We start from the raw sequence: 27801 nt of genomic DNA, 5'->3' as shown, positions 1-27801 counted from the left end.
ACTAACCGCTTTCGACTTGGCTCTTGGATGTGGGTGAAACGGCCTAGGTTCATGAGCAATGAACTCTTACCGGTGGCCTTATTATCCTGTCACAGTTATTTTAATGATATTTTGATAGACGTCAAATGAACATTTCTCATCGAAGCATCGAAACAACTCAAAAACATTACTATTTTGTTCCCAGTTTTTATTGATTTTATTTATGTATTACAAAATCTATTACAAATCTGTTTTTCTGGTTGTTTTTTATAAAATAAACATTCAAACGGTTTAAAACGGTTTATTATTAAAATTCGTTCATCTTTGCACTACTGGTGAAATCACAGCTTGGTTGGAGTTTGTACAAATATATTTGTGAATCTTTTAAATTGAGAGATTTTGTTGTGGCGCTTTTGGAAAAATTGAATACCCTGATAATTACGACTACACTAAACAATAAGCTCGCTTTTAAGTACTTTGTTTGCCTAATATGGCTATTTGAATATATTCGTCGTGCTACTATTGCACAGTACAATAACATCTAGTCTTAAATTTTCTGCTAATATTTTCCTACCATCTTGTTCTCGCTTCTTTACCTACCTGACCGTTCAGATCGTTCGCTGGACCTGGAGGCACGCTCGCTTGTGCTTGCATTTCTTCGTTGAATATTGTCGCATTTTTGTTTGCCGTTCCAAAGTAGCTGAACGACTCTACCGGCAGCAAACGATGGATGACGGGCGAGATCAGTTCCGGATCGATATGCCGCAGATCGCGTGGTCCCGTGAGGAACGATACGATCGTTCCGACGATCAGCACTGTCGTTACACCGATCGGTGTGATCCAATGGTAAGACAACCGGTACAGTGGAAACACTCCACTCTCATCCGGATAGACAGGATCGACTAGGGTAATATTTCCCACAAGCTCTTCGATGCAGCCGTCGATCGAGACGGGCAGCTTGCGTGCAACGATCTCCCCTGCACCGCTTGCAATTTGATTCCCCAGCGACACCCAACCGGACAGAAGCGCTCCCGCAATACCCCCAACCAGTGCTCCCTTGGTGTTACTCCACGGGACCAACATCCCCAGCGTGAAGATCCCTCCCGTCGTACCGTTGGCAATCGCTGCAAGTGTGGCGGACACGATCAATATTCCATCCAGCTTGTCGATGATAAACAGACACCCTAAAGCAGTGAGTCCCAGTATCACCACACAGCAACGAACGAAAATGTTTTCCTTTAAAGGGCTCGGGTTGAGCTGGAACAACCCGCGCAGCACATCCTCCAGCAGAACAGCCGAGACGGAGTTCAGTATTACCGACATGGAGCTAAGTGCGGCTCCAAACACGCCGGCAATGAACAGGCCCGGCATGCCACGCAGATGTCCGACCGACTCCATCACGTAGTGCGGGAACAGCTGATCGTTGGTCGAGACCAGCCCGACCGAGGCAGGATCACAGTCGTAGTACTTGCCGTACAGCAGCAGCCCCGCGTAGCAGCATACCGACACAAACACGCCCATCGCTACCGTGAACATGGCAATGGAGCTGTGCAAGAGGGAAGAAAGGAAAGAGTGTTCCAGTCATATCACATGTCGATAACGTCCACGAGCTGATAAACAGCATCCCAGGTAACTTACAGCCTCGCTGTCCTCAGATTCGGTAGGGACATGTACCGCTGTACCATCGTTTGATTGACGGAGTTGAACGAGGTCCAGTAGAAGAAACCCCCAATCAGGACCGCCCAGAACGTTTGCCGCCCGTACAGTGTGGGGCTCATGCTGTGGGGAGGGAAAAAAGAAGAAAAACAAAAGAAACATATATCTTTGAATTGCGCAACTTATGAAATCAGGAAAGTACAAGATGCGTTGCTCTTTTTTTCTGTCGCTATCTCTTGTCTCTCCTCTCTTTGGGGCATCTTTACGCGGAAGCGCGCCGCTGTGTTGCGTACTAATCGCTGATTGATTGATTGTTCTGTGCTGGCCATATTGAGGCGCTGGTTTGGCACACGTGTGCTTGAATTGAGTCCGGCGCGATATTGGGACGCTTCATTCAAAACCATTGTACCCAATGATTGGACGGCCAAGGGGTTAACTGCCAAAAAACTAATCAATGTTTTGAATACCGCTGTCTCGCTGTTCCCTTCTCGGATAGGGTTTTTTTTTTATAGTCTTGTGCTTGGTCAGCAACCTGCTGGACACATTCAGTAACCTTTCCCAGCTTACCAACAATAAGGCACCGCTGTTCTCTGGTCTCACTATCTTTGCTCCCTGTATGGCTTCCATAAACATTAATTGCTCAATGTTGACAAACATGGAGCACGTGAGCCCTCTCTGGGTGTCCCATAAAACCCCTCCTCCAACATTGTTGAGTTTCTGTCCTGTGATAATCTAAGATGCGTCTTATCGCCTTTTTCGTATCTTACTTGAAGAAGTCTATCCGTCCGCCTTCCATCGATCGCTCCCAGATGACGTCCAGCCCGCCAACCGCGATCGTGCCGATGATCACCACGACAACGACGGAGATAAACATCACCACCACCTGCCAAGCGTCGGTAAAGACGACCGCCTTGATGCCACCCTTAAAAGGAAAGCGAAAGTTTGTATGTAAGCATTCCCATTTGGACGCGTTTGGAGCGCAGATCCTTACCAGGAGTGTGTAAAAAATGCAGACGAGGGACACGATCGCTCCGATCATGTACAAATTTAGTCCAGTCACTGCAAAGAGTAGAGCACGTTATTATCTTTTATATCAGAAGTTATTTATTCTTTATTTACCTTGATTAAATGCCAACGCTGGCACGTAGATGATCATTGGAAGGAACAGCATCTGCAATTGACATTTAAACTCATTTCAAGCTATCATATTGAAATGCTTTGTTAAGTGGCATACGATCATACCTGATCGTTAAACCTGACCTGACCTGATCGATCATACCTGTCTGTTAAACCGCAGCTCCAGATATTCGTACGAAGAGTTCAGCTTCAGCGAGCAAAACACCGGCAGATAGATCGTGCATACGGCTACCCCCGTCAGGATGATCGGTACCACGATCAACCAGTACTGCGTCCCGAAGTTGTAGATCTCTGCTGGTGTGCCCAGTATCGTTACACCGGATATGTATCCCGCCACCAGACTCATCGCCACTGGGAATGCTTTTAGCTTGCGTGATCCCAGCAAGTACTCATCGATCGTTGACGATCCAAACGGACTGATCGGTGTCTTACTCTCCACCGATCCTACCGTGGGGGGATTTCCACCCAGATCGAGATCACTCGTGTCCGTGGCCGTGGGTGTATCCTTCGCTTTGGTGCGTTTGAAGAACCCAAAGTAAATGCCGCAAGCAGCGGAAAGGATCAGCATTGCGGCAAACATACAATAATCCACCACACCGAACTGGTACAGCTCACGGATGCTGTCGAGCACGGTGCCTCTGCTAGAATCCATCTGTATTAAAGGGCAATGGAGAAACGATGGTAGAAGAGCTTTAATATTTCTTTTCAAAAGGACTTATCCTTCAATCTCGGCGTCGTCAACGTGACCTTTCCAAAACAAATGCTTCTTACTTCCTTGCCTTTTTTCAACAGACTGTTTTTGTTTTATGTTTCTTTTTAAACACCCACAGCATAGCAAAGCATTGGGGGAAGAGCTACACGAAAACAAGATATCAAATTTCCAAGACAAGATTATTGCTATGTAAATTGCAAACGCTGGCAGTCGCCTTTACGGTCCATTTCCAATGACACGGTGGCGTCGATTTTAATGATTTTTTGTTTTGTTAATTTGTGCTCTCTCCACTCTCTCTCTCTCTCACGCACACTCTCTATTTGATGTTTGCTTTCTAGCAGGTGTTGCACTGTTTGAAAACAACTTCTAAATTTAACTGAGTACTCTCATTTCCCATCACCAATGTCGCGTTTTGTGCGAATGCTCAACCTTACCACACGTGCCGAGGCAAACAGCAGTTCCAAATTCTACTCGCTTGCCTCTTACGAAAAAGAGAAAAAAAACACACCTCCAACACGTTACTGAACGATTGCTGGCACGACGACACCTTCAATTGCACATTCCCCTTGTCGACAACGGGGCGAGTCCTGCCTTCACCGGCACTGCCCTGCTTCCTTCTGCGCGGCACAATGCACACTGAAGGAGACGCACTTTTCCGCACGGCTAGCGCGATTAACACGCCCGTCCCACGCCCGTTCGCTCGCGTTCGGCGACTGGCCGATGGTCGGCTGGTTCGCACCTCAAACCGGACCTGCACGCTGCTGCTGCTACTGCAGTGGTGGTAGTAACAGCCGGCAACACTGCTGATATTGGTGGACGCGCGCGGTTTGTTGCTTGTTTATTGCCGACACACGCATGGACGGCCACGTTGTCACGGCAATCAAACGGCGCTACAACAAACGCAAGGATCGTCGTCGGCACCGAGTGTTGTTTCGAAGGGTATTAGTTTAGTACATTATCACCTATATTTTTGTGCTAATTTAAATTTCATTCGACGCACTTAACAGTCTTGTTTTTTGCTAAATCGATTTCAATCTTATTTGGTTGTCAGGAGCTGCTACAATAATTATTACACCTTTTACCACACCGTTGTCGGCCACCCACGAAAGGGTAACGTTATGAAATAGCAGTTACGCGCAATCGCAGTTAAATCCTGCCAATTATTCTATTTTCCACCGTAAAAACAACACCATTCAAGCGTTTATAATTGCTCCATTATAAACGTAATCAACGGAAAGACAATAGATTCCGTCCCACGCTAATTGCACTACATACATCTTCTTACAGCTTCGTACATCTTACTACACTTTTACACACCACACACTGTCCCCTCACACTCACAGAAATCATAAATTGTAATCCTTATCAGGAGCGTCTACCTGTTTGATTCTCTGTTCTCAGCGCCTGGATGGGTGTGTGTGTGTGTGGGTGTGTTTTGTTTATCTTTGCCACCTGCTAGAAACAACGGGCCCACAAACCGCGGCAGTACAACGCATGCGGCATGCCTTCCAACCGAGCACATGGAACCGCGAAGAAATTGCTCATGAACACTCGTGAACACATGAACACAGGTTCATTTTGTCTTCCCGCGGTTTTGCAAGTCGATAGAAGCGCGTTTGTTACAGAATTTGTAATTACCTGTTGCGAGCTCTATTTTGTTGTAGTGTGTGATATCATTTGTATTACCAAGAAGGATAGAACAATCAATAAATGTTTTATGACCTCTCTTCTCATTATTTATTTCTTCATAAAACAGTCTCCACACCGTGTCGTATTTATACATCTGCTTTATTTTTACTACATTCATTACATACACCTATCAACCTGTTTTAAGCATTCGTCTTTGAACTCACTTCCCAAACTAAGCACATTGGCTTTTACAATACATAACTTCACCCTCCTTCCAGTTGCAATCAAAACTTCCTTTCAATCAATAACCACCACACAACAAACAACAAGAGAAAAAGAAAAACAAAACAACTTCTCCAGTCCGTGTCCGACTGGATCCACTTCTTTTGCACCGCGTTTTTTTGCACCATGGTCTATCACAGATCGTGTAACGATATGGTGGGAGGTAGGGGGAGGGTATTGGGGATGGTGGTGGTCGTGGAAGAGGTGGTTGCAAGCTTGCTGACCCATACCCTCACACGCTTACGCGTACAATCACGTAAATCTTACAAAACCTAAAGCAAAACAAACCAAAAACACAATTTACCGTACAATATCGAACTGGCTGCTCTTTAAACCGTACTGGCCGTCAACCCCTAACACCCACAAACACACACACCCCACTTTAAGTAAGGAAGTCAAGTAGACACTCGATTGTTTTGTACACAGTCTTACTAAGAGCCAAAAGTGAACTACTACTTCTGGAATGGCTGCCCGGGCGCCCTCGGTCCCGCCTTTACTACCTAAACTACGTACGTCGTTTGTCTTTGCGCATTTTTCAATAACCTCTATCGTTCGCTCTCCTGTTCTCTCTCGCACACACAAAGGTGTCTTAGTGTTAGCGGTGGATCAGATCCAGAGTTGATGACTATCGAATTTGGCACGGTGCTGCCGCTTAGGTCCCCGACTTCCCGATGCAGGGATTCTCCACGGGATATGCGTTAAGTTCGTTTTTCAGTTATCATCAGTAGCTTCATCATCGAGATTTCGTTACCTGTTGAAGGAAACAATGCCAATAAGAGACTTGACTTTCCCTCTTCTGGATTTTGCAATACATACCTGTCCATTGCGTTCCACCGCTGTGCCGTACGGTGTACCGGAAGACGACGCAATGTTCGTGTGAGGTTGCATTTCTTCACAAAATATCACCGGCGCCGCTGCACCACAGTTTTTGCTTGCCGTTCCAAAGTTGCCGAACGATTCTTGGGGTAGAAACCGATGGATGACGGGCGAGATCAGTTCCGGATCGATGTGCCGCAGATCGCGTGGTCCCGTGAGGAACGATACGATCGTTCCGACGATCAGCACTGTTGTTACACCGATCGGTGTGATCCAATGGTAAGACAACCGGTACAGCGGAAACACTCCACTCTCATCCGGATAGACAGGATTCACCATCGTAACGTTGGTGACCAGATCTTCGATGCAGCCGTCAATCGAGACGGGCAGCTTGTGTGGGACGATCTCACCCGCCGCCCCGGCAAATTGGCTGCCAAGCGACACCCACCCGGACAGAAGCGCACCGGACACACCACCGAACAGGGCGCCCTTGGTGTTGCTCCACGGTACCAACATGCCCAGCGTGAAGATGCCGCACGTAGTGCCGGCAGCAATGGCAGATAGCGATGTCGCTACGCTCAAGATACCGCCCAGCTTTTCGATGATGAACAAACAGCCCATAGCGGCCAGCCCGAGCACTACCACACTCCCCCGCACGAACACGTTCGCGACGAAAGGGGATGGGTTTACCCGGAACAGCCCTTTCAGTATGTCCTCCAGCAGGACGGCGGAGGTAGAGTTTAGCACCACGGAAAGGGAGCTAAGCGCGGCTCCAAACACGCCGGCAATGAACAGGCCCGGGATGCCCTTCAGCTTGCCCACCGATTCCATCACGTAGTGCGGAAACAGCTGATCGTCCGTCGTCACCAGCCCAACGGTGGTCGGGTCGCATTCGAAGTACTTGCCATACAGCAGCAGCCCCGCGTAGCAGCACACCGACACAAACACACCCATTCCTACGGTAAACATGGCGATGGAGCTGTAGAATGTCACAAACAACGGTGTTAACAGTTAGCACATAGTAACAGCAAACATGATATGATAAACGTCACTTACAGCTTTGCTTTCTTCAGATTCGGTAGGGACATGTAGCGCTGTACCATCGTTTGATTGACGGAGTTGAACGAGGTCCAGTAGAAGAAGCCACCGATCAGCACCGCCCAGAACGTTTGTCGCTCGTACATCGAGGGATTAAAGCTGTTGGGAAGGGAATTAAAGATAACATTGATTAATTAGCACAAGTGATTGATCGTAGCACCTAATGAAAGGGCTGTATAATTAGTCTAAAATCTCCACACAAATAAATCCTATCGCACGCAGGTACGATCATAAATTATAAAGGAGAACCGCGAGAGAGCGACGGAGCGAGAGGCTGAAAAATGTATTCCAGGCAATAAAGCGTTTCCCAATGTACTTTGCACTGTAGCTGTTGTAAGCAGCCGTAGGGTGCTGTGTCACATTGTTTGCCAGCAAAACAGGAACATTTAACACGTTGATAAAAAAGGAAACTGTACTAGTTATACACCGATGCTAACGTATCTTATCGTCACCGTGTGGAGGGTAATATAACCCCAATAGTAGCAGTAAAGGAGGGCAATGTACTGCTTCATGCATGTATACTGGGTCGCGAGTCCAAACTCTCTTAATTGTAGAATATTGTCTTACTTGAAGAAGTCTATCCGGCCACCTTCTACCGACCGGTCCCAGATGACATCAGGGCCGCCGATTGCGATCGTTCCGATAATTACGACAACTACCACCGAGATGAACATTACGACCACTTGCCACGCATCGGTAAATACCACCGCTTTGATGCCTCCCTGGAATAATTACGACAAATTAAAAACATTAATATTTATACAATCGGACTGATCGATCGACTCGATTTCGAGCACACTTACCAGTAATGTGTAAAATATACAAACTACGCACACGATCGCACCGATCACGTACAGATTGAAGCCGGTTACTAAAAACACAAAAATAAAACAATTAGTAAGGGATTCTTTCCTGACGATGGATTTGCCAAAGGGAACTTACCTTGATTGAAAGCTAACGCTGGCACATAGATGATCATCGGTAGGAAAAGCAGCTCGTCTATGACAAACATCACTGACGCTATCGATCGAACCGACGAACTGAACCGCAGCTCCAAATATTCGTACGAAGAGTTTAACTTTAGCGAGCAAAACACGGGCAAGTAAACCGTACACACCGCAACACCCATCAGCAGAATGGGAATCACGATCAACCAGTACTGCGTGCCGAAGTTGTAAATCTCCGCCGGAGTTCCCAGTATCGTTACCCCTGATATGTATCCCGCCACAAGACTCATCGCCACTGGGAATGCTTTTAACTTGCGTGATCCGAGCAAGTACTCATCCATCGTTGAGGAACCGAACGTGGTTTTGGTGCGCTTACTCCCGCTCGCCACCGTCACCGTACGGTGGGCACTCTCATCGTCACTGCTGCTGCTTTCCGGCGTCTCCGAATCACCGCCCTTGTTCCGCTTGAAGAACCCAAAGTAGATCCCGCAGGCAGCGGAAAGGATCAGCATCGCACCAAACATGCAGTAGTCGACCACGCTGAACTGGTACAGCTCTCGGAGGCTTTCCGCCAGTGTACTTCTCCCGGACGCCATCTGCAACGTAGAAAAAGAGTTATGTACATTACTTTCATTCCTTTCAATCGATGACTAATAAATGCGATATCGGTCATTCGCTGGTGACATCTTTTCGGACACCATTTCCTCCCACAAAAGGTTGCTCTTATCACGCTCGTGTTGACAATCGACAAGGCGTTATATGGATTTAATGCTTTGGCGCACTGGACGGCACGATACGGTACGACGAATCAGGCGCACGTCTACATTTTCAGAAACGTAAACTGAGACTTTGACCCCCTGCACCACCATGTAGACATACACACATGCGATAACGGACAGTCGGTGTAAAACGGTCATAAAAAAATGGAACCACGCTCAGTGGGACTTGTGATAAAGAATCATCATCACAGAGCCAGGGCCCCCCTTATTGATGTCAGAGGAGGGTTAGGAGTGACTGGACAAATTATACCATCAGTACCAGTACCGCTTCCGGGGGACAATCACATATAGAAATATGATCAGAAAAGATGGGCTGCTGTACTACATCTCATCGAACTTCAATCGAATGTACCAGGATTGACGTAAAAAGCATCACACAAAGACCCTCTCATGCCGGCTCACGAGTACACGGCAGCAATTAGCGAGACGATTGCCGTCTAATTGCGTACCACAGTTCTGGCACATGTTTGTAGAGGGGACGATCGTCGGTCGGGTTTGTTTGCACTATGTGAGCGTCACCCGGCCTGCACCGGTATTTAATTTATGGATATGAAAGCTTTCCAGAAGCATCCAGAGGCTCTCATCTCCTGCTCAATTCGGTATGATTTATTAGAAGACCTGTGGGTTGTTTTCCCCTACTGCGGAAATATTCATTTCATGTTGAAGTTTGCAAATGATATCAATCTATTTTTAACGTCTAATTTACATAAACCCCTGCAACCGGTTCTCTGTAAACTAGCAAAAAAAAAGTTGAATAGGGCGGGCTCGACCACGCTCAGCCGGAGGAACCGGAGGAGAGGTTTTTGAGGGCACGTTTGGACTTTGGACCGCGGACAGGCGCAACCTCGGGAGGCGCGTGTTCGCGTGTTTCTATTAGCGTTGCGTTATTATTATTGTGATGTGTGTGACGTTACATTCGCGTGATGTCGAGATTGATTGTTTGTTTTCTCGACTCCCCTCTCTCTCAATGCGCTCTTCTTTTAAATGGTGGACGAGCTAAACTTGTTTACTTTCGCACTGGGCGACCCATTATCACAGACATGAGAACCTTCGCAAAAGGTTGAAAGGGGGGAAAGCTCAACGCGTTGTTTAGACGGTCACAATTAGAGTGCGAGCATACAAACAGACTGTCGGTAAACAAACGACTCTTTCTTCGATTTTCGAGCACACCAGCGGCCGGTGGTTTTGTTGCTGCTCGTGGCATACTCATAGAGCCGTCGCCGTCGTCGTCGTCGTTGTTGGCCTGCATTCGCCTGCAAGCACAAAGCGAACCCGCAAAACGTCTTGTGCGGTTACGCATGCATTGATTCCGTCACGGGGTCAACGCTGAACTGAAGTGAAGGTTGCCGCGGTTTCATTACGTTCCCTTTTTTTCAATTTGTGTCTTCGATTTTCGAACGGTGTGTTACATCCCATTGGCGGTTGTTTTGCGCTGCTGTGTTTACGATGCTCCGCCTAACCAAAAAGGTATATTTAGAGCGAATGGTTGAGAACGGATCGTAACGCTTGCGGGCGAATAATGTCACAACGGTGACGATGCATATGCAAAAAGAAAACGATCACTTCGAACGGCAGTAAGCGCACTATTTAGCCACAATGTAACAACAGTCCTTCCCTTCTGATCAATAACACTGTTCAAGGGCACACAAACGAATCCATTCACATTCGTTCCTGCACAGAGGATTGTTCAAACTTATCACAATATTCAACCTCGCTGTGTGACGCACTCGAATGGATAAAACACTCATCAGCACCTCACCGTCACCAGAGCTTGATTACGAGATAATCGTAATAGCAACAAAAAACAACCATAACGGTAAAATCTATTACATTCCACGCTGCCTCACGCTGCTCGATAACGATACGATCAAAGGGAGCGACTCATCGTCTGCTGCTCTTTTTGTTGCAATATTCCGATATCACGCGATATCACACCTGCGACACTAGGCCTGGCCATGACGCCCGTCGATGTATCCACTTGTATCCCTCTACAGCGAACTTTCACCGTTAAGCCCGGCCAGGAACGATAAGAATGCGCTTCGAGCGAGAAGCACTTGGCGGAAGTGCATTTACACTCCCCCATTAATCGAATAAACATGCCCCACCACCTATCAAACTATCGACGCAGCGCGTGTCTTGCTTGTCTGTGCTTTCCTTTAATTAGATGCACCGATTCCGCACACCCTCAAGGACGCCCAGCCGAGCGAACGAACCCGCTTTTCCGGGTGAGATAACGTTACGGTTCAATTCTACGGTGCTCTCCTGTCCGTGAGGCACACTGACCGCTTCTGCGAAAGTACACTACCTTGAGCACCACCGAAAGCGATAAGCAAAAAAAACGCGAGCGACCTTCCCCGCGGTGGTGGTAGAAGTGGTTCACGATGCTCGCGTATTACAACGGGCTACCCGGCACACGCGTTTTGTTCTCGCTAGCTCGCGCGCTAAGCGTACTGGCTGGCTCGGTAGCACAATCAGCACTATACGCGGGCATCGATCGCGGTCCCGTACGAGCGGTGTTGTGAGCAGCCAACCGCTTCGCCACGTGCTCTGGTGGTAGTGGTGTGTACAGGTCGGTTTCTTCGCGACCACCACGGTTGCGTGCACGTTGCGCCACCACCACCGCATCGGGAGCCTGACGCCCTACATGCCTTATGCTTACAGCAAATGAATGAATGAATGAATGGAGTTGTGTACTACCTCTCGCACACACTGGCGCTCGGGGATGGAGAAACGAGGGATGGTTCAGCTGCGCGGTGTGTTTCCTAGAATGAAAGTTTACAAACTATTAGACATTTTGGTATCGTTTTTAGTGTAATACTATTTTACTGAAAATAAAATCACTCATCGGGCGAATCACACTGCGCCATGGTTTGTTTACTGGCAATCTCACCCCATTACTAGCCAAATTCCTGGCATTATGCAATTCATTCATCGCGCAGTAACCACTGCCCCTATTGCCCTTTTCTTGCCTTCCAAGCCATTCCGCCCATGCGAATTAGAATTTCAAACACACAATATACTTGGACACTTGTGGAAACAGTACTGCCAACGCAGAATCATCCACGAATACGCAAACTAAACGATACTTTCCCAATCTCCCAAACTTACAGCTGCTATGATGTGGCACCATTGGCTGGGAGCTGGGATACTAAGGAGGTGGTTCACACTGAAGCCGTACCCCCAAAGAAGATTCAAAATGACTTCTTCCGTCGACCTTTGGATCGTTGTGCTGTCCTATTTGTTGCCTAAAACACTAGAATTCTAATACACGAGCAATTTCCATGACTGTGAGCCGAACAAATGCGAACTGTTGGACGTGCGCGCCAATCACAACAAACAAACCTCTGTTTTGACATTTCTCGATGACGTCACAGCCACTATGGGACGGGTATGGACATAAACGATACAAGTAAACGCGATCGTATTTAAATATCTTCTACAGTAACAAATGGACTAATTAATTTCTTTCGTCAATTTGAAGTGGTCGACACGCTTTGTACCGTTTGTTCATGTAAATTCATTAATTAAAATATACTTTATTGTAGTCGCGTCTCGTGCACACAAAAAAACACTCACCGGAACGCATTGCGCTCTAATTCATAAGCGAGATCTTAAGGCTTGCAACACCTTTACCTATTTGTTTCCTGTTTTTTCGCATACAGCACTTCAGTTCAGTGGCAAACTTCTTTTTCTCTTCCATTCCCCTTCATTAAAGAATTCGTCCTCCTATCTCACCATCAGGTTTGTCTCGTAATAAGCGACAACGTGCGCTGTACATATTACACTATGTACACAATGAAGCATACTTGTTTCAAACAGATCACACACTTTGCTGCACTCAAATCATATGACAGCGGCATGCTTCCGGATTGCGGACGAAACAACGGCCGGAAGAATTCAAAAGGAACGTGATAAATAAATACTATTTGGAACATACCATTCCATTCATCGCGCGTTGACAAACGCACCGTACGCACACACACACACATTCGCACACGAATTTACATCAAATAATTCCAAACCACTAAACACTTCATTAGTGCCTCTTCATCTATACATAAGCAACAGTGGAAACAGTGTGTACATAGCACATAAATAATTCACAAAAGCTATGCAGCACTGACAAGGGGGCTTTTGTTGTTGTTGCAGAAGTAGCGTTCTAACTAATAGCCGGGTTTCAAATTACGAACTTTTGAACCAAAACATTAACCTGTATGCTTTTTTGCCCCGAAAAGCAGCAGCCTCTTAGTCGTCGTCAGCCTACCGTTTGCTCTCCTCCTGCATGTACTCATCGATCGTTTTCACCGTCAGCAGCTGATCGCTCAAAAACACCAAATCACGCCCACCGTTCCAATGGCCACCGTTCAGTATGCGTTCCCGCGGACGGTACAGGTCGATCCCGCCGTCATTGCTGCGCAGACGGCTGTAGATGTGGAGCGAGCCTTTGTCGGCCCGCTGCAGATCCTTCTCCAATCGCGGATGGTTTGTCCAGCAAACGGTCGGATCGTTGAGACTGAGCGTCAACAGTTCGCCACTGTCGAACGTCAGACAGTGCCGATGGCCGGCATGATTATCGTCCAGTGCCCACTGTTGACTTTCACTTGTAATACTGTGGAATTGAAGCGATAGTAGAATACTTTAATGCAATGCACGAACAACCGAAACGATTAGTTTACCTCAAGGATGCCAGTGCTATATCATAGCTATGCGCTATGTACCATGTCGCTTTGTACAGGTTGAGGGCGATCACTTTCACCACCTTTCGGTTACAGCTGGACGCAGGATCTTCTGACTGGTGCATTTGCCACATCATGAGCGTGTTGTCGTTATTCTTGAAAGAACGGAAACACCCCAGTTACTCCTCCACTCTTTCTTACCTTACTCTCTCCCAGCAACTCACCTCTTCAATGTGAAGGAAACAACACACGATCAAACCTAGCTCCAGCTTCAAGTCAACCGTGTGCAGAATGAACCCGCTCTCGTAACACCAAATATGCACGGACGTGTCACCTAACCCGATCAGCTTCTTATCATTGATACACTTCAGTGCGTTTAGCTTCTGCTTCACGGTCATAAACTCACGAATGCAGGCCAACGTTTGTATGTCCGGCGTGAGGCTGTACTTGCACAGTCCGGTCCTCGATTCTAGCACCGACACGTGCTCATGCCAGCAGACGAGAAAATCGCGCGAGTTTGGCAACGGCATGAACCGGATATCCTCCAGTGAACTGCAAAATGACAAACAAATCAAACCACAGTTTACAAAAGGTAAAAAAACATTTATATTGCCAGCTTCATACCTCTTAACCGTGTCCAATTGGAACGATTTTAAACGCAACTGCTCTTCATACTCCTCGTCTTCATTTTCCTCTCCAATGTCGTCGCTGGCAGCAATTGATACATTGCCTTCACTAACCTTTGCCACCTTGCCGACGGATACCATGTCTAGAAAGTAAGCGTTCACGTAGATCGACACCAGCGGACAGGCGCGTGCCTTATCTTCGCTCAAGTTTCTAGCCCTCGGTTCCAGATAGATGGGATCTTGTTTGTTGAACACGATTCGAGAGGCATTCTGTACATCCACCTCAGTATCTGTAAAGCGAGAAAAAAAGGAAAAGGTTCATAACATGTTCAATCAAGCCACGAACGATCACACTGTCCCTTCCTACATACCACGATTCCAGCGTCGAATTTGAGCGACTCGTTGCCATTCCTGCTTGACGCCAAGGAACACACTCAACCGCGAGTATCGCCAGAAGCTGACGACCTCCTTCTGCACCACCACCAGCTGTTCGCCCAGCAGGAAAAGGTGCAACACCTCCCCATCGGCACGGTTCAGCGGGTTTCGCATGCGCTTGCCTTCGTTCACGATGGCTACCGGTGCCGGCGGCTGTCCGGGCGGAATCGATTCGATCGTTTGGCATTCCTTGGAACGCTTCACTACTTGTTCGTGCATTTCGGCGCTGGTCGAGCTGCTGACCGCACTGTCCACCGAGCAGCGGGGCCGTTGCGTTGAGCTTTTGGCCTTCTTTGCCATCACAGGGGTGGATGAGGACGGGGAAGATGCGTTTGAAGATTGCTTCACCTCCCCGGGTGAAGGTTGTTTGTCCGGTTTATCAACCACTTTTGGCGATGGCTGCCGCTGCTGTTGCTTCTTTTCGATTGACTCTGCACCGTGCACCTTCTTGCGTTCTGGTCGCGAAGATTTTGCCACCGAGCGTAGGTTCGTGTAACCGTTTCTGTACCGTATTACCTTGCCACTGCGCAGCGAGCTGGTGAGGACGAGGCGCCTTACACCACGCAACCCACTGCTGGCAATGATCGTCGGATGAGCCCTGTGCTTGGACGCTGGCTTCCGCTTGTGTTGCGTCGCTTTCGGTCGAGAATTTGCCTTTGCTTTCGCCGAATTTACAACGGGCGTGACGCTAGTGGCGGTTCCTTCGGCGGTAAGCATGCCATTGCGTTTTTCCACCTGCACACCGGCCCGATGCCCGGACAGGGCCTGCTCCTCCGTCCGAAACACTGGGCTGATGCGAAGATACTGCAAGAACTTGTCCCGCTCTTCCTCATCCCTGCTCAGCAGATACGCGTACGGGTTGGCTTTATAGCGACCATCGGTCGTCTTCAAGCCGGCACACGTGTTACCAGCTTCGTCCCCACGGTCCGCCCCTTCCTGTACCTGGTCCGCGTCCGCTCGGTATCGGGTCGGTAGTTTGTAGTAGTTTTTGCGCGTCAAAATGCGAATGTTCGATCCGTTCACGGTGCCACCTACCTTATCGATTTCCGGATTAACTTGACTTTTCCGAAAATCCAAGCCATTAGTGTCCACCACCTCGTCCTCGTCGTCATTACGCAGCTTTAGCGCGACCGACATCGGATTGGCAATGGCCGAGTTTGGAGAGTCTAGCGGTGGCACATCGTTGATCGTGCGCCTTTTCTTCACGCTTCTTAGCAATCCCGCACTAGTGCACGGCCCATCGCCAGCTGCCGCTGCTGCTGCTCCGGCGGCATCATCCTCGAGCGGGTCCGAGTCTTCATCGCTTGAACCCTCGTCGGCATCGTAATAGTGCGGCCGCTTGGCACAGGACGACGAGCTCGTTTCGATCTGTGCCTTCGTGGGGATTGAGTGGAGCAGGTCTTCCGCCGTCACACGCCACTGGTCGATGCGGTCCAGGTGCGACATGGGCGGTACACTTTGGTTGATCTTTTGCAGCATTAAATCGAACTCGCTGAGCGCGTTCGTCTGCTGCGGCTGCTGCCCTCCGTCGGCGGAAAGTTTCCTCCGGTGCGACAAACTGTGCTGGGTGGACAGATGTTTCGACCAGTCGGAGCTGTCATCGTCCCCGAACGAATTGGCCATCGAGCTCGCCTCCACCGCTTCGTCTGCATTGTTCGTCCCAACTGGCTCCTCCTCACACACATCCATACGTTCTGTGGCAGGTTTCTGCGCTGCTGTCGTGTCGCATCTTCGCAACAGTACAGTCGGCTGAGCGACAAAGTGATCCTTTTTGGCGTAGGAATAGCTAATACGGCGATTGCTTGCTTCCTTGCCACCGTCCGAATGGGACGATTCCTGCTCCAGACTAATCTTTGCAATGCCGGGAGCTACACCACCATCCTTATGGAACGAACGGCGGATGATGCAGGACTGTACATTGTTAGGACGGCCTGCAGTGCCGTCTGCTCGGCTTACTGAAACGAAAAAGAGAGGAAAACAGACAACAAGTTAGTTTCTCTATCGCGGCAAAAGTTTTCTTGCAAACTCCAACTTACAGCTGCCCGCCCGGACCAGCTCCGGCAGCCCGATGCGCACACGAATGTCCTCCAGGCTAACCACCGGATGCATTGCCGGTGACAAGCACCTGCAGCTGTCGTCCTCCACACTCTCCCCGCCGGCAACAACGGTCTGGGAGGGTTTTTTGTTGTACGTTCGATGGAGGATAATATTGCTGCACGGTTGCGGCCCGCTTGGGGCCATAGCCGCGGTGACGGATTCTAGCTTCATTTGATCTTTCAGCAAAGCAAATGCCCCTGGCTCGTTGTTAAGCGATTCGCTTCGCTCCGGCATGCGTCCCGTCCCATCGAACAGGCGCTCCAAAGTGGTCGGTCTCATCGTGATAGTGGGGGCGATGATTTTTTGACTCCTGCTGCTGTTATCATTTTCATCCGTTTCCTCCCGCTCCTGCTCCTCCCCCTGCTCTTCCACCCGCTGGGACAGCTGTACGTCGTCCTCCTCGTCGATACAATCCACCGGCGACGGGTTGCTTCGCGTCGATTTCGCCAATTCACCTTCGCCTTCGTACTTTTCCAAGTTGATTGAATGCATGGACGCGCTGATAATGGAACCGCTATCGGGTAGTTTCAATACAACAGCGAACGTCTTTCCACAATTGTTACACTTATTGTCAATTACAGTGAAGTGTATGCAAACGATAGGTGTGTGCTCGTCCACCCAGATGCAACCCCAGCAGAACCTGGCACACAAATTGCACAATTCGCACACACATACACGCATGCACCGACACACGCCAGACACTGCTTGGGTTGGTACTCTTTCCGGTGTGCCACCGAATCTAATTCGACACCGTGGTGTCTGGGTGTACACGCGCTTCAAAGGGTTAACCAGACCAATCCCAAAGCACTTTTCCTACAACGTTAACGCAATTACCGGAAGTCTGTTTGGGGATAATTTTCCAACCTTTTCGCGGGGCGCTCCAACACGGCAAGGACTTGTATGGATGTGGATGATGCGTCTTCGCTTCACTTTTGTCCCACACCGAACACGGCAACACAGCACAGGCAACCACACAATTCTTATCAAATGATGCGCGAAAGGGTTCACCGATCACTTGCCGTCGTCTACTGCCGAGCGCACTACAATTTAATTACACCATTTTCCACTATCGCGTAGTTACCAAAAATAAACGAATTCACAAAGAGAAAAACACACAACAAGCCACCTTTAACACAGGTCTGGTCTGGTCGTCAGCATTCTTTTTCGCCACTGTTCCACCTACACACGCACACACACATGCATGCATCCACAATGGGACTGCAGTGCGGCGGCTGATTTAAGTAAAAGTTAACCACTGAAAATTCATTCCATCGGATGTTATTTAATTACTGTTTTGTTTGAATAGAGGCAGCCAATTTCGTTCACTGTTTGTTGAGAAAAGTCACTCTTTTCATCGTTCCTCCTGTTCTTCTTGTTCTTCTTTCATCTCCACAACTTTTTCTCGGAAGGGTGCAACACTAGCGCACTCTTTCTGGCCCACCGAAACGTTCGCCATACCACCATAGCGTTGTCTCGCTCTTCTAATTTGTCAAAGCAAATGCGCACCAAGGTACGTACAGCTGCAGCTCGCACGCACTCTCTAAGCACCTTGGGCACGTTTGCGAGCCAAAAGCGACCTGTCAAACGGTACGATTTTTGAAAGCTCCTCATACACAAACAGAAGGCCGTCGGAATTTAGCGCATTTTTTCTTGTTTTCATCACCGTTCCTACCGAGCGAGCGTCTCGGTTGCGTGAAAAACGAACCATTTCCCATTGGCAGGCTTGAGTGGCAAGCCGTCGAACGGTAGAATCGCAGCCCCAGGATGCCCAGAGGTATCATCACGCTCCAGCTGGGCCAGTGCGGCAACCAGAGTAAGTACCGGCTAATGGGGCCCGTGTGGCGTCGTGACGGAGCGCTAATGCCGTATTGCGCGTATCGTTCTTTTGTTTTTTAGTTGGGTTCGAATTTTGGAAACGCCTTTGTCTCGAGCATGGAATCTCACCGTCGGGAATGTTGCGCGAATTTGCCAGCGATGGCATCGACCGGAAGGATGTGTTTTTCTACCAGGCGGACGATGACCACTACATTCCCCGGGCGGTTCTGCTGGATTTGGAACCGCGCGTAATTCATTCGATCATGGCCTCACCGTACGCCAAGGTAAAGAGGACGAACATTGAGACCGGTTTTATGGAGGTATTTTAACGTCCTTCGTTTTCCTTCTACCCACGTCTAGCTGTACAATCCGGAAAACATTTACCTATCCAAAGACGGAGGCGGTGCGGGTAATAACTGGGCTTCCGGGTTTAGTCAGGGCGAAAAGCTGCACGAGGAAGTGTTTGACATCATCGACCGGGAAGCGGATGGAAGCGACAGTCTGGAGGGATTCGTCCTGTGTCACTCGATCGCGGGTGGTACCGGCTCTGGCATGGGCTCGTACATCATGGAGCGGCTGTCGGATCACTTCCCCAAGAAGCTCATCCAGACGTACAGTGTGTTTCCGAACCAGGACGAAATCAGCGACGTTGTGGTGCAGCCGTACAACAGTCTACTGACCCTTCGTCGGCTGACCAGCTGTGCGGACTGCGTGGTCGTGCTGGACAATACCGCACTGAACCGTATCGCGACGGATTGGCTTCATCTGGATAACCCCAGCTTCGCCCAGATCAACACGCTCGTTTCCACCATCATGTCCGTCAGCACGACCACCCTTCGCTACCCATCGTACATGAACAACAATCTGATCGAGCTGATTGCCCCACTGATTCCGACTTCGCAGCTTCACTTCCTCATGACCGGCTACACACCGCTCGCGACCGAATCGGACACACAGTCGGTGCAGAAGACGACCGTGCTGGACGTGATGCGGCGCTTGCTGCAGCCGAAGAACATGATGGTATCGACCGGGCCGGACAAAACCAACCACCATCGGTACATCTCGATACTGAACATCATCCAGGGTGAGGTGAACCCGTCCCAGGTGCACCAATCGATTCAGCGAATCCGGGAACGGAAGCTGGCCCAGTTCATACCATGGGGTCCGGCCAGCATTCAGGTGGCCCTGTCACGCAGCAGCCCGTACGTGCAGAGCAGTCACCGGGTGACGGGGCTAATGTTGGCCAATCACACCAGCATCTGCTCGCTGTTCGAGCGGGCCCTCGGCCAGTACGACAAGCTGCGCAAGCGAGGCGCCTTCCTGGACCAGTTCAAGCGGGAGGACAAATTCAAGGACGATCTGAGCGAGATGGACGAAGCGCGCGATGTGGTGGATGCGCTCGTGCAGGAGTACGAGGTAGCCACCAAGGAGAACTATCTGAGCTGGCATGCGAACCGTGCAAATGGCGGTGCCGGCACGAATCCGTAAGATTACTACATTGCTTACAAGGAAGGTTTTTAATTATATCGTTACTAGATGATGGCGTGTGGCGCGGAGAAGGGTATTAATAGAATCGCATAGCTAACGTTAGATAGGCGGAAATGGAGGAAACCAGGCTCTCTAGAGAGGAAATGAAGAATCTACATATTTGAGAATCGAGACACAGAGTGTGAGCGTGAGTGAGCGAACGAGTAACATGTATAAGTATTTGTGCCAATAAATCACACCATTGGTAACACACTACACTAGCCGGACGGGTTCGAATCTTTGCTTTTTCACTGACCATTTTCTCCCAGCTTTGTTTTTGCGTAATATGGATAATTAATTTATTCTACTTATTCTGTTTCATGTTTGTATGCACACGTTTGCATGTTTCATGTTCCGTGCTCTAAACAATAAAATTTGGTTAACAATTGCTCTTCCCCCTGTTCTGCCACACCTTGTAACGTGCTATAGCTGAGCTGTTGAAGAACGAAATCAATACACAATCTGAGACAAATCGTTTTTTTAAGGAAACAGAAAACACGCACGCACGCACGCACGCGTATGAAACAACAAAATCATATAAACCTAAATAACGCGCTCATTGCAATACTTGTTGTTTCGCATCTACATCTCAATTTTGCTAATACATTCTCCTTTAATATCGACCATGCTGCTCGGGCCCACGTTCAACGGTTGCGATTCGATATGTATTCCGCATGAAAGATAACACTCTATGTAATAAGGCAAAGCATATGCAGTAAATGGAATGTGTGGATTAACGATTACTTGAAAGCAAATCAGCAAAACGAAACGAATACAGAACCGAAAACGTACAGGCTGAATAAAACGGAATACTTATTGCTCGTAGAACTCAAATTTCTTTAAATGACTAGATAACACCAGCAGCAGCACGGCAACATTTAACAACGATCAACAGTGTGTTCCCGAGCGGACATGCTTTTTATAACCCTCTTTCTGCTGTTTGTTCGTGATTTCCCTTTTGTGAAATGTGGTTTTATCAATTGCATAAGCACAAGACAGCAGCGCGCTGGTGTCAAAGGATTCATAATCCTCTACCTTCTGCCTGCCGTGCATCTGCCGCCCTGGTTCATGAATCGGCCAGCAAATCGGCCAAAGGATCATCAGCTGGGCTAGTGGTAGTTGTCATCGGTTTGGTTACCGTTGACAGAGACGATCTTCCGACCGGATTCGCTTGATGCTGATGGCTGTTAACTTTCGAGATGGTTTCTAGTGGAATATTCATAGTGCAAGATAAGAAAAGTGTGTTCATTGTAAACGACTGCTAAAGATAATACTTACTGCTTTTACTGCCAAAAATATCATCATCATCGTCCCCATCGTCATCGTCATCATCGAACAGACCTTTCTTTTCCTTTCTTGCTCCAGCAGCCTGCGACGTGGACACATCCAGAACCTTTGCCTTCAGCTGTCCGGCAATCGATGATTTCTTCGTGCCGAATAGATCATCTTCCCCTCCGTCAGCTTCGTCCTCGTCGTCCGAACCGAAAATACTCTTGCTACCAACGGGCTTCGGTTGCGCTGCCCGCTTCGTTGCTTCCTTCTTAATCACAACTACTTTCGTGGGTAGCGTACTGAAAAAATCATCATCATCACCCTCACCGTCGCTATCACCAAAAAGAGATGTGTTCGATGGCTTTACAGTTGTCTTCTTGACCGTAGCAGTCACTGACGGTTTATCGCCATCATTCCCATCCGGTAGCACCACCCGTTTCGACGGATTTCGTACACTTGCACTCAAACGATCGACAAAGGGATCTTCGGTGCGTTTTATCTCCACCTTTGAGCTCACAGTTGAGTGGTTAGCTGGTGGGAAACTTTCTTGTGGAGGAAGGACTGCTTCGACGTGTTCTACCTTCCCTTCAGACCCGACCACGATGCGATCATCTGCTGCTGAAGATTGGGGAGGATCTTTTTCGTTACGTTCTTCCTCACTGACGGAACTCTGCAGCGAGGATCCCAAAGATCCCGCGCGAAGAGTTTGCCGTGAGGGAGGCTTCCGTTTGGTAGGAATTCTTGCTCTGCCCTTATTCAAGCCTGTCAGTTTTCCACTATTCGGAGTCTCTTCGGATTGAGCTGGTTTTGCTGTAGTTTCGGGCGTGTCTTTCGAAACAGACGTGACCGTGGAGGCGAGCTGCTTTTCGGGTGAGCTGCTCGCTGGCATCGGTCGTCTCGCACCGGGCAACAATGCCGCCACGTTAATGGCCAATTTTGCGTTCAACTTGTTAACCTTTGGGCGGATGGGTTTGCTGGATTCTGACCGACTATCCTCCACCATTGGAGGTAGCGAGGCGGGTGCTGGGTTATCAAAAAGTCCTTTCACCACTGCGCTGCCCACCTTAAAGGCAGACGGTTTAGCAAAGCTGGGATTTGCACTGCTATCATCTGCCTCGTCCGGCGGAGGTTCATCGTCAAACAGATATCGCGATCGATTACCGCCAGCCGATCCGCTCGGTATGAAGTCGAGTGACTGCGATTCTTGCGAATAGGAAGATGCTTCATCCAGGATCGGTGGCAACGTTGACTCCACGGATGCGGATTGTTTCGGGTGCGTCACATCATCCGTCTCGTCGCCATCGTCCGGCGGTGGAACATCATCGAACAGACCGATGGGGCTGAAATTTAAGGCACTTTTTGGTTCAGACTTTGCTGCAGGAGGTGTATCAGGTGCTGGCGGTCGGTCCATTGCTGGTGTTGCTATTGAAGAAAGCTTCTCGCTACCCTCTTTCGAAGGTTCGTTCGTATGCAAATAGTAATCAATGTCGTTCGCTATCATCATGCCATTTGGCGTTTCATCTGAGAGAGTTCCTTCATCTGGCTCGGGTAGTTTTGTGTGAGGAGTTTCTGATGTATCCGATGTTTCCTCGGCCTTAGCGGTAGGCAATGGTGCATCATCCTCCTGGAGAACATTGTCGTTGGCCGATGGTTCTAAAGTTGGTACAAAACTATTATTTTCTTCACTTGCTTTAGATTTCGGAGTCAGTTTGCTTTTCTGGTGAGTTATGATATCTCCACTGCCGTGGTCCGCTTCATTCTCAGACGTTGGATTATCAAAAATGGATGTTTTGGGATCAACAGGAATTTGGACAGGGACATCTACCGGAGCACGCAAGAGGTTTTGGATTGAGCTAGATTCATTCTTGTCCACATGGTTCACAGATTCTAGAGTATTTTGAGCGATGCTGTTATCTCCGTTTTCGTTGACATTCGATTTGGGTTCCTCCACGACTCTTGCCTCCTGTTCGATCGATTGCTTCTCTTCGATCGTCGATGCATCATCGTACGTTTCACGTGGCGTGGTTTCTTTAGCGTGGTTCAACTCACTATTCTCTATTTCGGCACTAACTTTGGGTTCCGCCGTTGAAACGTTTGGTTTTTCCGAACTTTTGACTACTGCGCCAAAGATAGAATCATCTTCCTCGCTTTCCGAGTCCGAGTTGAAGATGGATTTCTTCAATATCAAACTTCGAATACTATTATTCGATTCAACGGGGGTTTCTTTAACGGCCGGTTGAGAATTGAGTTGTTCCGAATTATTAAGCGACTGCTTTGGAACACTCGCACTTGGCTCAGTTTTAGTGAAAAGATCCACAATACTATTGTTGGTGGCGATAGATCCTCCCGATTGAGACGCATTCGATGAAATTCCTTCCTTTTGAGTTGCTTCTGCACTGCTCGGTTGAGTTTCAACTTTCCTTCTACTTTGTCCAAAGAGTGCATCATCATCGTCCGATGGAGGCTCATCGTCGAATAAAGACACTTTTGGGGCCGGCTTCACTGTCTTCTTATCCAATGCTAACGGTGCCGCTGGCTTCGAAACACTTCCAAACAGATCATCATCCTTTTTAACGTCCTGTGCATCCTCCTCCGAATCCTCATCAAACAGTGATTTGCTTTTACTAGCAGGTTTACTCTCCGGTTTGCTGGTCGCACCAACTTCCTGCCGTCCCGCCGCACCACCGCTCTTTTTCAACGCGTCCAATTTATTCTTCAAAATGCTGGACGACTTCCCAAACAGTGCCTCATCGTCGTCGTCTTCCGCCTCGGAACTATCGCTGAAAATGGATTTAGTCACTTTTGGTGCAGCTTTTGGTATTTGGACTGGTGGCATCACCGTGGGTGCCTTTTTGGTGGTACTTCCGAACAGATCGGAATCTGCATCATTTGTGCCCTCCTCGGAATCTGATTCATCAAAGATGGATTTTTTCTTCACCGTAGGCAACCGTTCGGCGGGTTTCGGGAGCATGCTCCTGCCAGGACTGATGTAGCTTCCCTGGCTGGGGGATTTCTGTGGCCGCGTTTCATTACTGCCCACCACAATTCCATCATAATCGTCCTCGTCGTCTTCCGCGAAGAGATTTATCGGCTTTTTCTCCTTCTCAACCCTCGCGGATGGCTGGGGCAGAATGGTCTGCCGAGCGGCCGGTTTGGCGGTCGGGTTCGCTGCAATAAACAGCCGGTCGAAGTCGTCGATAGGAGGCTCATCGTCGAAAATATTCGTCACTGAGGAGCGAGCGCGACTGTTGTCTTCTGGCACGGGCTTCGTCTTTTCCGGCGCAGGCTGTTCTTGTTGCCTTCGGAAATTATTGTTCAGCTCGTCCACCAGCTTTGTCATTGCCCTTGGATTCGTGAGGGCAGGTCCGGCCGGTTTCAGGGACTGTTTCGCAGTCACTTCCTCTACACGTCGCTTCTCGGTTGACGGAGTTACGTTGTTATTACGCACATTCTCTTTTACCTGCTCCTCGTCGTCCTCACTTTCGATAAAGAGATTGATCGTTTTCTTCTGCTCCGGTACTGACAAACTGTCTGGCAACGGTTCCGGAGGTTCATCGTCGAACAGGTTCACTATCTTACGTGCAGGTTGTTGCGCATTGCCTTTGAAGAACGATTTCGTTGTATCATTCATTGTCGGCACCGCTTGACGTGGCTGAGGTGTAGGCATCGGCGTCGGTTCATCCTCTTCCGGCGAGTCATCGAACAGCCCACGTTCCCCTCTGCGCCGTACATCCTCCTCGGGTGGTTCCTCCGGGAACAGGCTGGGTGGTTTCAGTCTCGCGCCCTCCGATGAAATTCCACGTGCTGCCACCACTGGCAACGGACGGGGCACCTTCGATGAGCTCGCGTACGAATACACAGACGAACCGTCGTCCCCGGTAACGCTGGGATCCATCGAGGGGGCTCGCTTGCGACCTTCCGCACCCCAGATGGAGCTTTCCGATTCCGACGGTGTATGGTTTTTACTGTTCGGTTGAGATGGAAACATTCCACCATCGTCCGTTTCGCTCGGTGATTCGGAGTACTCCTCTTTCCGATCCGAGCTCGACTCGTCCTCAGAATCAATCAGCCCCACGTGCCACTTATTTTGCCACTCCTTCGACCCGATCACGTGCGGCAAGGGTCGCTCGATGAAGGAATACTTTGGTACGGCTCGCATTACCGTTGCCTTGCCGGCGGTCAATTCCGCCGGGTCCGTTAACCGTGTGCTGGTGGGTAGGTCATCGTCGTCGCTCGACTCACTGTCCGTCAGCTGGAGGGTGACCTTTTCGTATGATTTATACATGCCTTCTATCGATCGTTCAACGGCCAGCTGAATCAGATCATCCATCGTCCGCTCGTCACCGTCTCCCTGTTGCGTGTCCTTCCGGGGCTCGTCTACCTGCTGCCGGCGTCTTCGCAGCCCGTAGAAGCTCTCATCATCCTCTTCTACACGATTTTCAACAAACTTCACCTGCTCCACGGCGGAAAACTGATTCGTCGCGGTAGCTAACTTCACTTCCGTTTGGTTCACCTGCAGCATCAAGCTGTTGAGGTTGTCCCGAGTTTTGCTACATTTATCCTCGAGGTTCTAGAACGAAATACCGCACCGATTAGGATACACACATGGCCAAAACTCTCCGTCCGCCGACTGAACTTACCTTCGCGATCGATACCATGTACTGCAACAGTTGGCCGTCCGATTCAAGTGACCAGCTCGCAATACGCTGCCGCAGCTCGTCCGGTGTGAGTGCCTGCAATAAAACGAAAACAACGTTATATCGAAGGCGAATCTGTGCGAACGCGATCTCGCTCGCTCGAATTAAGATGCATTTTCGGCCCAACACGGCCACTAAAAGCCACTCCGCCACTTTCGAGAGTGCCCGCCGGCCGCCGCCCCTCGTCGTGAGGCAAATTTCGCCGAAATCATATCGTAAATCAACGCCTGAGATACATCGGGAGAAAAGTGGAAGTGCAGCAAGAAAGAAAACATTTCATAAAATTTCCTCCACGGTCCACCAAGCAAATAGACCTGCCCCGCGGAGCACTGACACACACACACACGGGGGGTTTAGTTAAGTGTGCAGTAAATAGGTATTAAGCCGAAACCAACTCAGCTCATCATAACGCTCAATCCGGGTGGTGGGGTGATGACGCGCGGCCTTTTCTAAATGATAATGATTGAATGCATTAGCGGACGTGCAGCGGCTAACACCCATCGCACGAACATCGTCGGCAACGAAAACAGTCCCACCACCGATGGGAACCACATATCAGTGAACGATCGGGCCTCAGGGTCGGTCCGAGATTTGGGGGGTGCTGGAACAGGCATGAATCACAGTCGGCGTTCAAGCAGTGTGTACGCAGATCAAGCACACAAACACCCCGGTCAATGTTTCTTATCACAAGAACGAGCTAGGGCCTGCGGATGAGAGGCAAGAACAATGCTTCTTCCCCACTGTCTGCCTTAAGGGATATGTTGTTCGTACCATTTTGCGCTTTAGCACTGGGGCGACGATTTTGAAGGGATTTAATCGCCCCCTTCCGGACTGCTTTCACACCGCTAATTTGTAGCACGATTTTGCACGATCACGATGGTTTTCCACCTTTCCCCCCGTTTTCGTCAGCACTATCAGGGAACAACCATTTCGGCTGCAGTTGAAAGGTTGCCAGAGCCCTACGATTACGAGCTATCTTCGATCTGGTCGATGCATCTAGCTTTCGCTCGCCTGTACCAACGAATAACACTCCTGCAACAAGCTTTCCAAAGCCAATTACAGCACAATTTGGTGAGCAATGCTGCTAGCGTCCGCTAATATTCATCGTTTTAATGCTCACTCCAAAAATACAATGTTATTTTAGGGCACTATTTTGTATTGTCGTTTCGCGTATTGGTCACTTTGTTGTGCTGTCAGGTTTGTGTGTAGTTGTGGCGGCCATCCCTCGCTCGAAACGTCAAAAACCCCTCACAACTACTTACAAAAAACGTCGCCAGCGAGGGACAATCGCACCGATTGGGAGCGTTGGCGAGCTCGCGAAAACCGGTTTTGGCCTCGAGAGAGCGCGTTTATACGGACAGGTTGAGAGGTTTTCGGAATTCAAAAACAGCATGGCGTAACCGTTACAGCTGAGGGGGTACTAAGAAATAGACTAGAAAACTCGAGAAGCCACATTCTTTATGAACATAATTTTAATAGAAGGAAAGGAAAGCGTTCAATTTGAGCAGATTTCTTCTTCTTTTACGTATCAGCGAAACAAAAATCAAAGTTGCCATAAACCACGTGCTCTAGTTCAAATGTCACACAATTTCAAACAGTCTGCGCATGTCCCACGCTGTCC

The 27801-nt window shown here is 49.0% G+C and overlaps 5 protein-coding genes across 10 annotated transcripts; 1 reads left to right on the top strand and 4 right to left on the bottom strand.

The window, feature by feature from the left end:
- Nucleotides 1-172: 172 nt before the first annotated feature.
- On the bottom strand, nt 173-4880 carry LOC120904101 (sodium-coupled monocarboxylate transporter 1-like). Of its 3 annotated transcripts, none has more exons than XM_040313860.1 (7): nt 3919-4880; nt 2915-3424; nt 2755-2806; nt 2627-2694; nt 2403-2557; nt 1618-1758; nt 173-1525 (listed from the first exon to the last, which is right to left on the bottom strand). In XM_040313860.1, exons 2-7 carry the CDS (start codon nt 3422-3424, stop codon nt 550-552), a joined length of 1902 nt encoding a protein of 633 aa, XP_040169794.1. In that variant the 5' UTR covers nt 3919-4880; the 3' UTR covers nt 173-549. The 3 variants fall into 3 exon arrangements, with proteins under 3 accessions (XP_040169794.1, XP_040169793.1, XP_040169792.1); XM_040313859.1 differs by having other exon boundaries at nt 3964-4880; XM_040313858.1 differs by having other exon boundaries at nt 3993-4879.
- A 311-nt stretch (nt 4881-5191) lies between these two features.
- LOC120902249 (sodium-coupled monocarboxylate transporter 1-like) lies at nt 5192-12370 on the bottom strand. 4 transcript variants are annotated; one of them, XM_040310831.1, is made up of 8 exons: nt 12144-12370; nt 11733-11797; nt 8252-8852; nt 8113-8180; nt 7877-8031; nt 7268-7408; nt 6212-7190; nt 5192-6146 (listed from the first exon to the last, which is right to left on the bottom strand). In XM_040310831.1, exons 3-8 carry the CDS (start codon nt 8850-8852, stop codon nt 6129-6131), a joined length of 1962 nt encoding a protein of 653 aa, XP_040166765.1. In that variant the 5' UTR covers nt 11733-11797; nt 12144-12370; the 3' UTR covers nt 5192-6128. The 4 variants fall into 4 exon arrangements, with proteins under 4 accessions (XP_040166765.1, XP_040166767.1, XP_040166764.1 ...); XM_040310833.1 differs by lacking the exon at nt 11733-11797; XM_040310830.1 differs by lacking the exons at nt 11733-11797; nt 12144-12370 and adding an exon at nt 11341-11526.
- Nucleotides 12371-12537: 167 nt separating this feature from the next.
- Nucleotides 12538-18255, bottom strand: LOC120905166. Its single transcript, XM_040315995.1, has 6 exons — nt 16809-18255; nt 14709-16727; nt 14336-14627; nt 13936-14263; nt 13712-13866; nt 12538-13644 (listed from the first exon to the last, which is right to left on the bottom strand). Exons 1-6 carry the CDS (start codon nt 17548-17550, stop codon nt 13296-13298), a joined length of 3885 nt encoding a protein of 1294 aa, XP_040171929.1. The 5' UTR covers nt 17551-18255; the 3' UTR covers nt 12538-13295.
- A 188-nt stretch (nt 18256-18443) lies between these two features.
- LOC120905167 (tubulin gamma-1 chain-like) lies at nt 18444-20432 on the top strand. Its single transcript, XM_040315996.1, has 3 exons — nt 18444-18682; nt 18766-18968; nt 19045-20432. Exons 1-3 carry the CDS (start codon nt 18634-18636, stop codon nt 20170-20172), a joined length of 1380 nt encoding a protein of 459 aa, XP_040171930.1. The 5' UTR covers nt 18444-18633; the 3' UTR covers nt 20173-20432.
- A 49-nt stretch (nt 20433-20481) lies between these two features.
- Nucleotides 20482-27402, bottom strand: LOC120905165 (WASH complex subunit 2). The gene is made up of 4 exons (XM_040315994.1): nt 26952-27402; nt 26124-26216; nt 21490-26053; nt 20482-21417 (listed from the first exon to the last, which is right to left on the bottom strand). Exons 1-4 carry the CDS (start codon nt 26952-26954, stop codon nt 21278-21280), a joined length of 4800 nt encoding a protein of 1599 aa, XP_040171928.1. The 5' UTR covers nt 26955-27402; the 3' UTR covers nt 20482-21277.
- Between the last annotated feature and the right edge of the window lie 399 nt (nt 27403-27801).

The sequence above is a fragment of the Anopheles arabiensis genome, chromosome 3 (genome assembly GCF_016920715.1).
Source record: "Anopheles arabiensis isolate DONGOLA chromosome 3, AaraD3, whole genome shotgun sequence".
In the NCBI taxonomy this organism is placed as follows: Eukaryota; Metazoa; Arthropoda; class Insecta; order Diptera; family Culicidae; genus Anopheles; species Anopheles arabiensis.
The sequence above is the reverse complement of the archived record's forward strand: the minus strand, read 5'-3'. Positions and strand labels throughout refer to the sequence as shown.

What these genes read in the sequence shown, in the direction of transcription:
- LOC120905167 (XM_040315996.1), top strand. Translation starts at nt 18,634, where the DNA reads ATGCCCAGAGGTATCATCACGCTCCAGCTGGGCCAGTGCGGCAACCAG. An exon ending in GGGCCAGTGCGGCAACCAGA is followed by an intron (nt 18,683 to 18,765) that starts GTAAGTACCGGC and finishes TTTGTTTTTTAG; the next exon opens with TTGGGTTCGAATTTTGGAAA. An exon ending in TGGCCTCACCGTACGCCAAG is followed by an intron (nt 18,969 to 19,044) that starts GTAAAGAGGACG and finishes ACCCACGTCTAG; the next exon opens with CTGTACAATCCGGAAAACAT.
- LOC120905165 (XM_040315994.1), bottom strand. An exon ending in ACATGGTATCGATCGCGAAG is followed by an intron (nt 26,054 to 26,123) that starts GTAAGTTCAGTC and finishes ATTTCGTTCTAG; the next exon opens with AACCTCGAGGATAAATGTAG. An exon ending in TATTTTTGGCAGTAAAAGCA is followed by an intron (nt 21,418 to 21,489) that starts GTAAGTATTATC and finishes ATATTCCACTAG; the next exon opens with AAACCATCTCGAAAGTTAAC.
- LOC120904101 (XM_040313860.1), bottom strand. Translation starts at nt 3,424, where the DNA reads ATGGATTCTAGCAGAGGCACCGTGCTCGACAGCATCCGTGAGCTGTAC. An exon ending in GCATTTTTTACACACTCCTG is followed by an intron (nt 2,558 to 2,626) that starts GTAAGGATCTGC and finishes TTTCCTTTTAAG; the next exon opens with GGTGGCATCAAGGCGGTCGT. An exon ending in GGACGGATAGACTTCTTCAA is followed by an intron (nt 1,759 to 2,402) that starts GTAAGATACGAA and finishes CCCTCCCCACAG; the next exon opens with CATGAGCCCCACACTGTACG.
- LOC120902249 (XM_040310831.1), bottom strand. Translation starts at nt 8,852, where the DNA reads ATGGCGTCCGGGAGAAGTACACTGGCGGAAAGCCTCCGAGAGCTGTAC. An exon ending in GGCCGGATAGACTTCTTCAA is followed by an intron (nt 7,409 to 7,876) that starts GTAAGACAATAT and finishes CCTTCCCAACAG; the next exon opens with CTTTAATCCCTCGATGTACG. An exon ending in AATCTGAAGAAAGCAAAGCT is followed by an intron (nt 7,191 to 7,267) that starts GTAAGTGACGTT and finishes GACATTCTACAG; the next exon opens with CTCCATCGCCATGTTTACCG.
- LOC120905166 (XM_040315995.1), bottom strand. Translation starts at nt 17,550, where the DNA reads ATGCGTGTATGTGTGTGCGAATTGTGCAATTTGTGTGCCAGGTTCTGC. An exon ending in GCTGGTCCGGGCGGGCAGCT is followed by an intron (nt 16,728 to 16,808) that starts GTAAGTTGGAGT and finishes TTTTCGTTTCAG; the next exon opens with TAAGCCGAGCAGACGGCACT. An exon ending in GTTTCCTTCACATTGAAGAG is followed by an intron (nt 13,867 to 13,935) that starts GTGAGTTGCTGG and finishes CGTTCTTTCAAG; the next exon opens with AATAACGACAACACGCTCAT.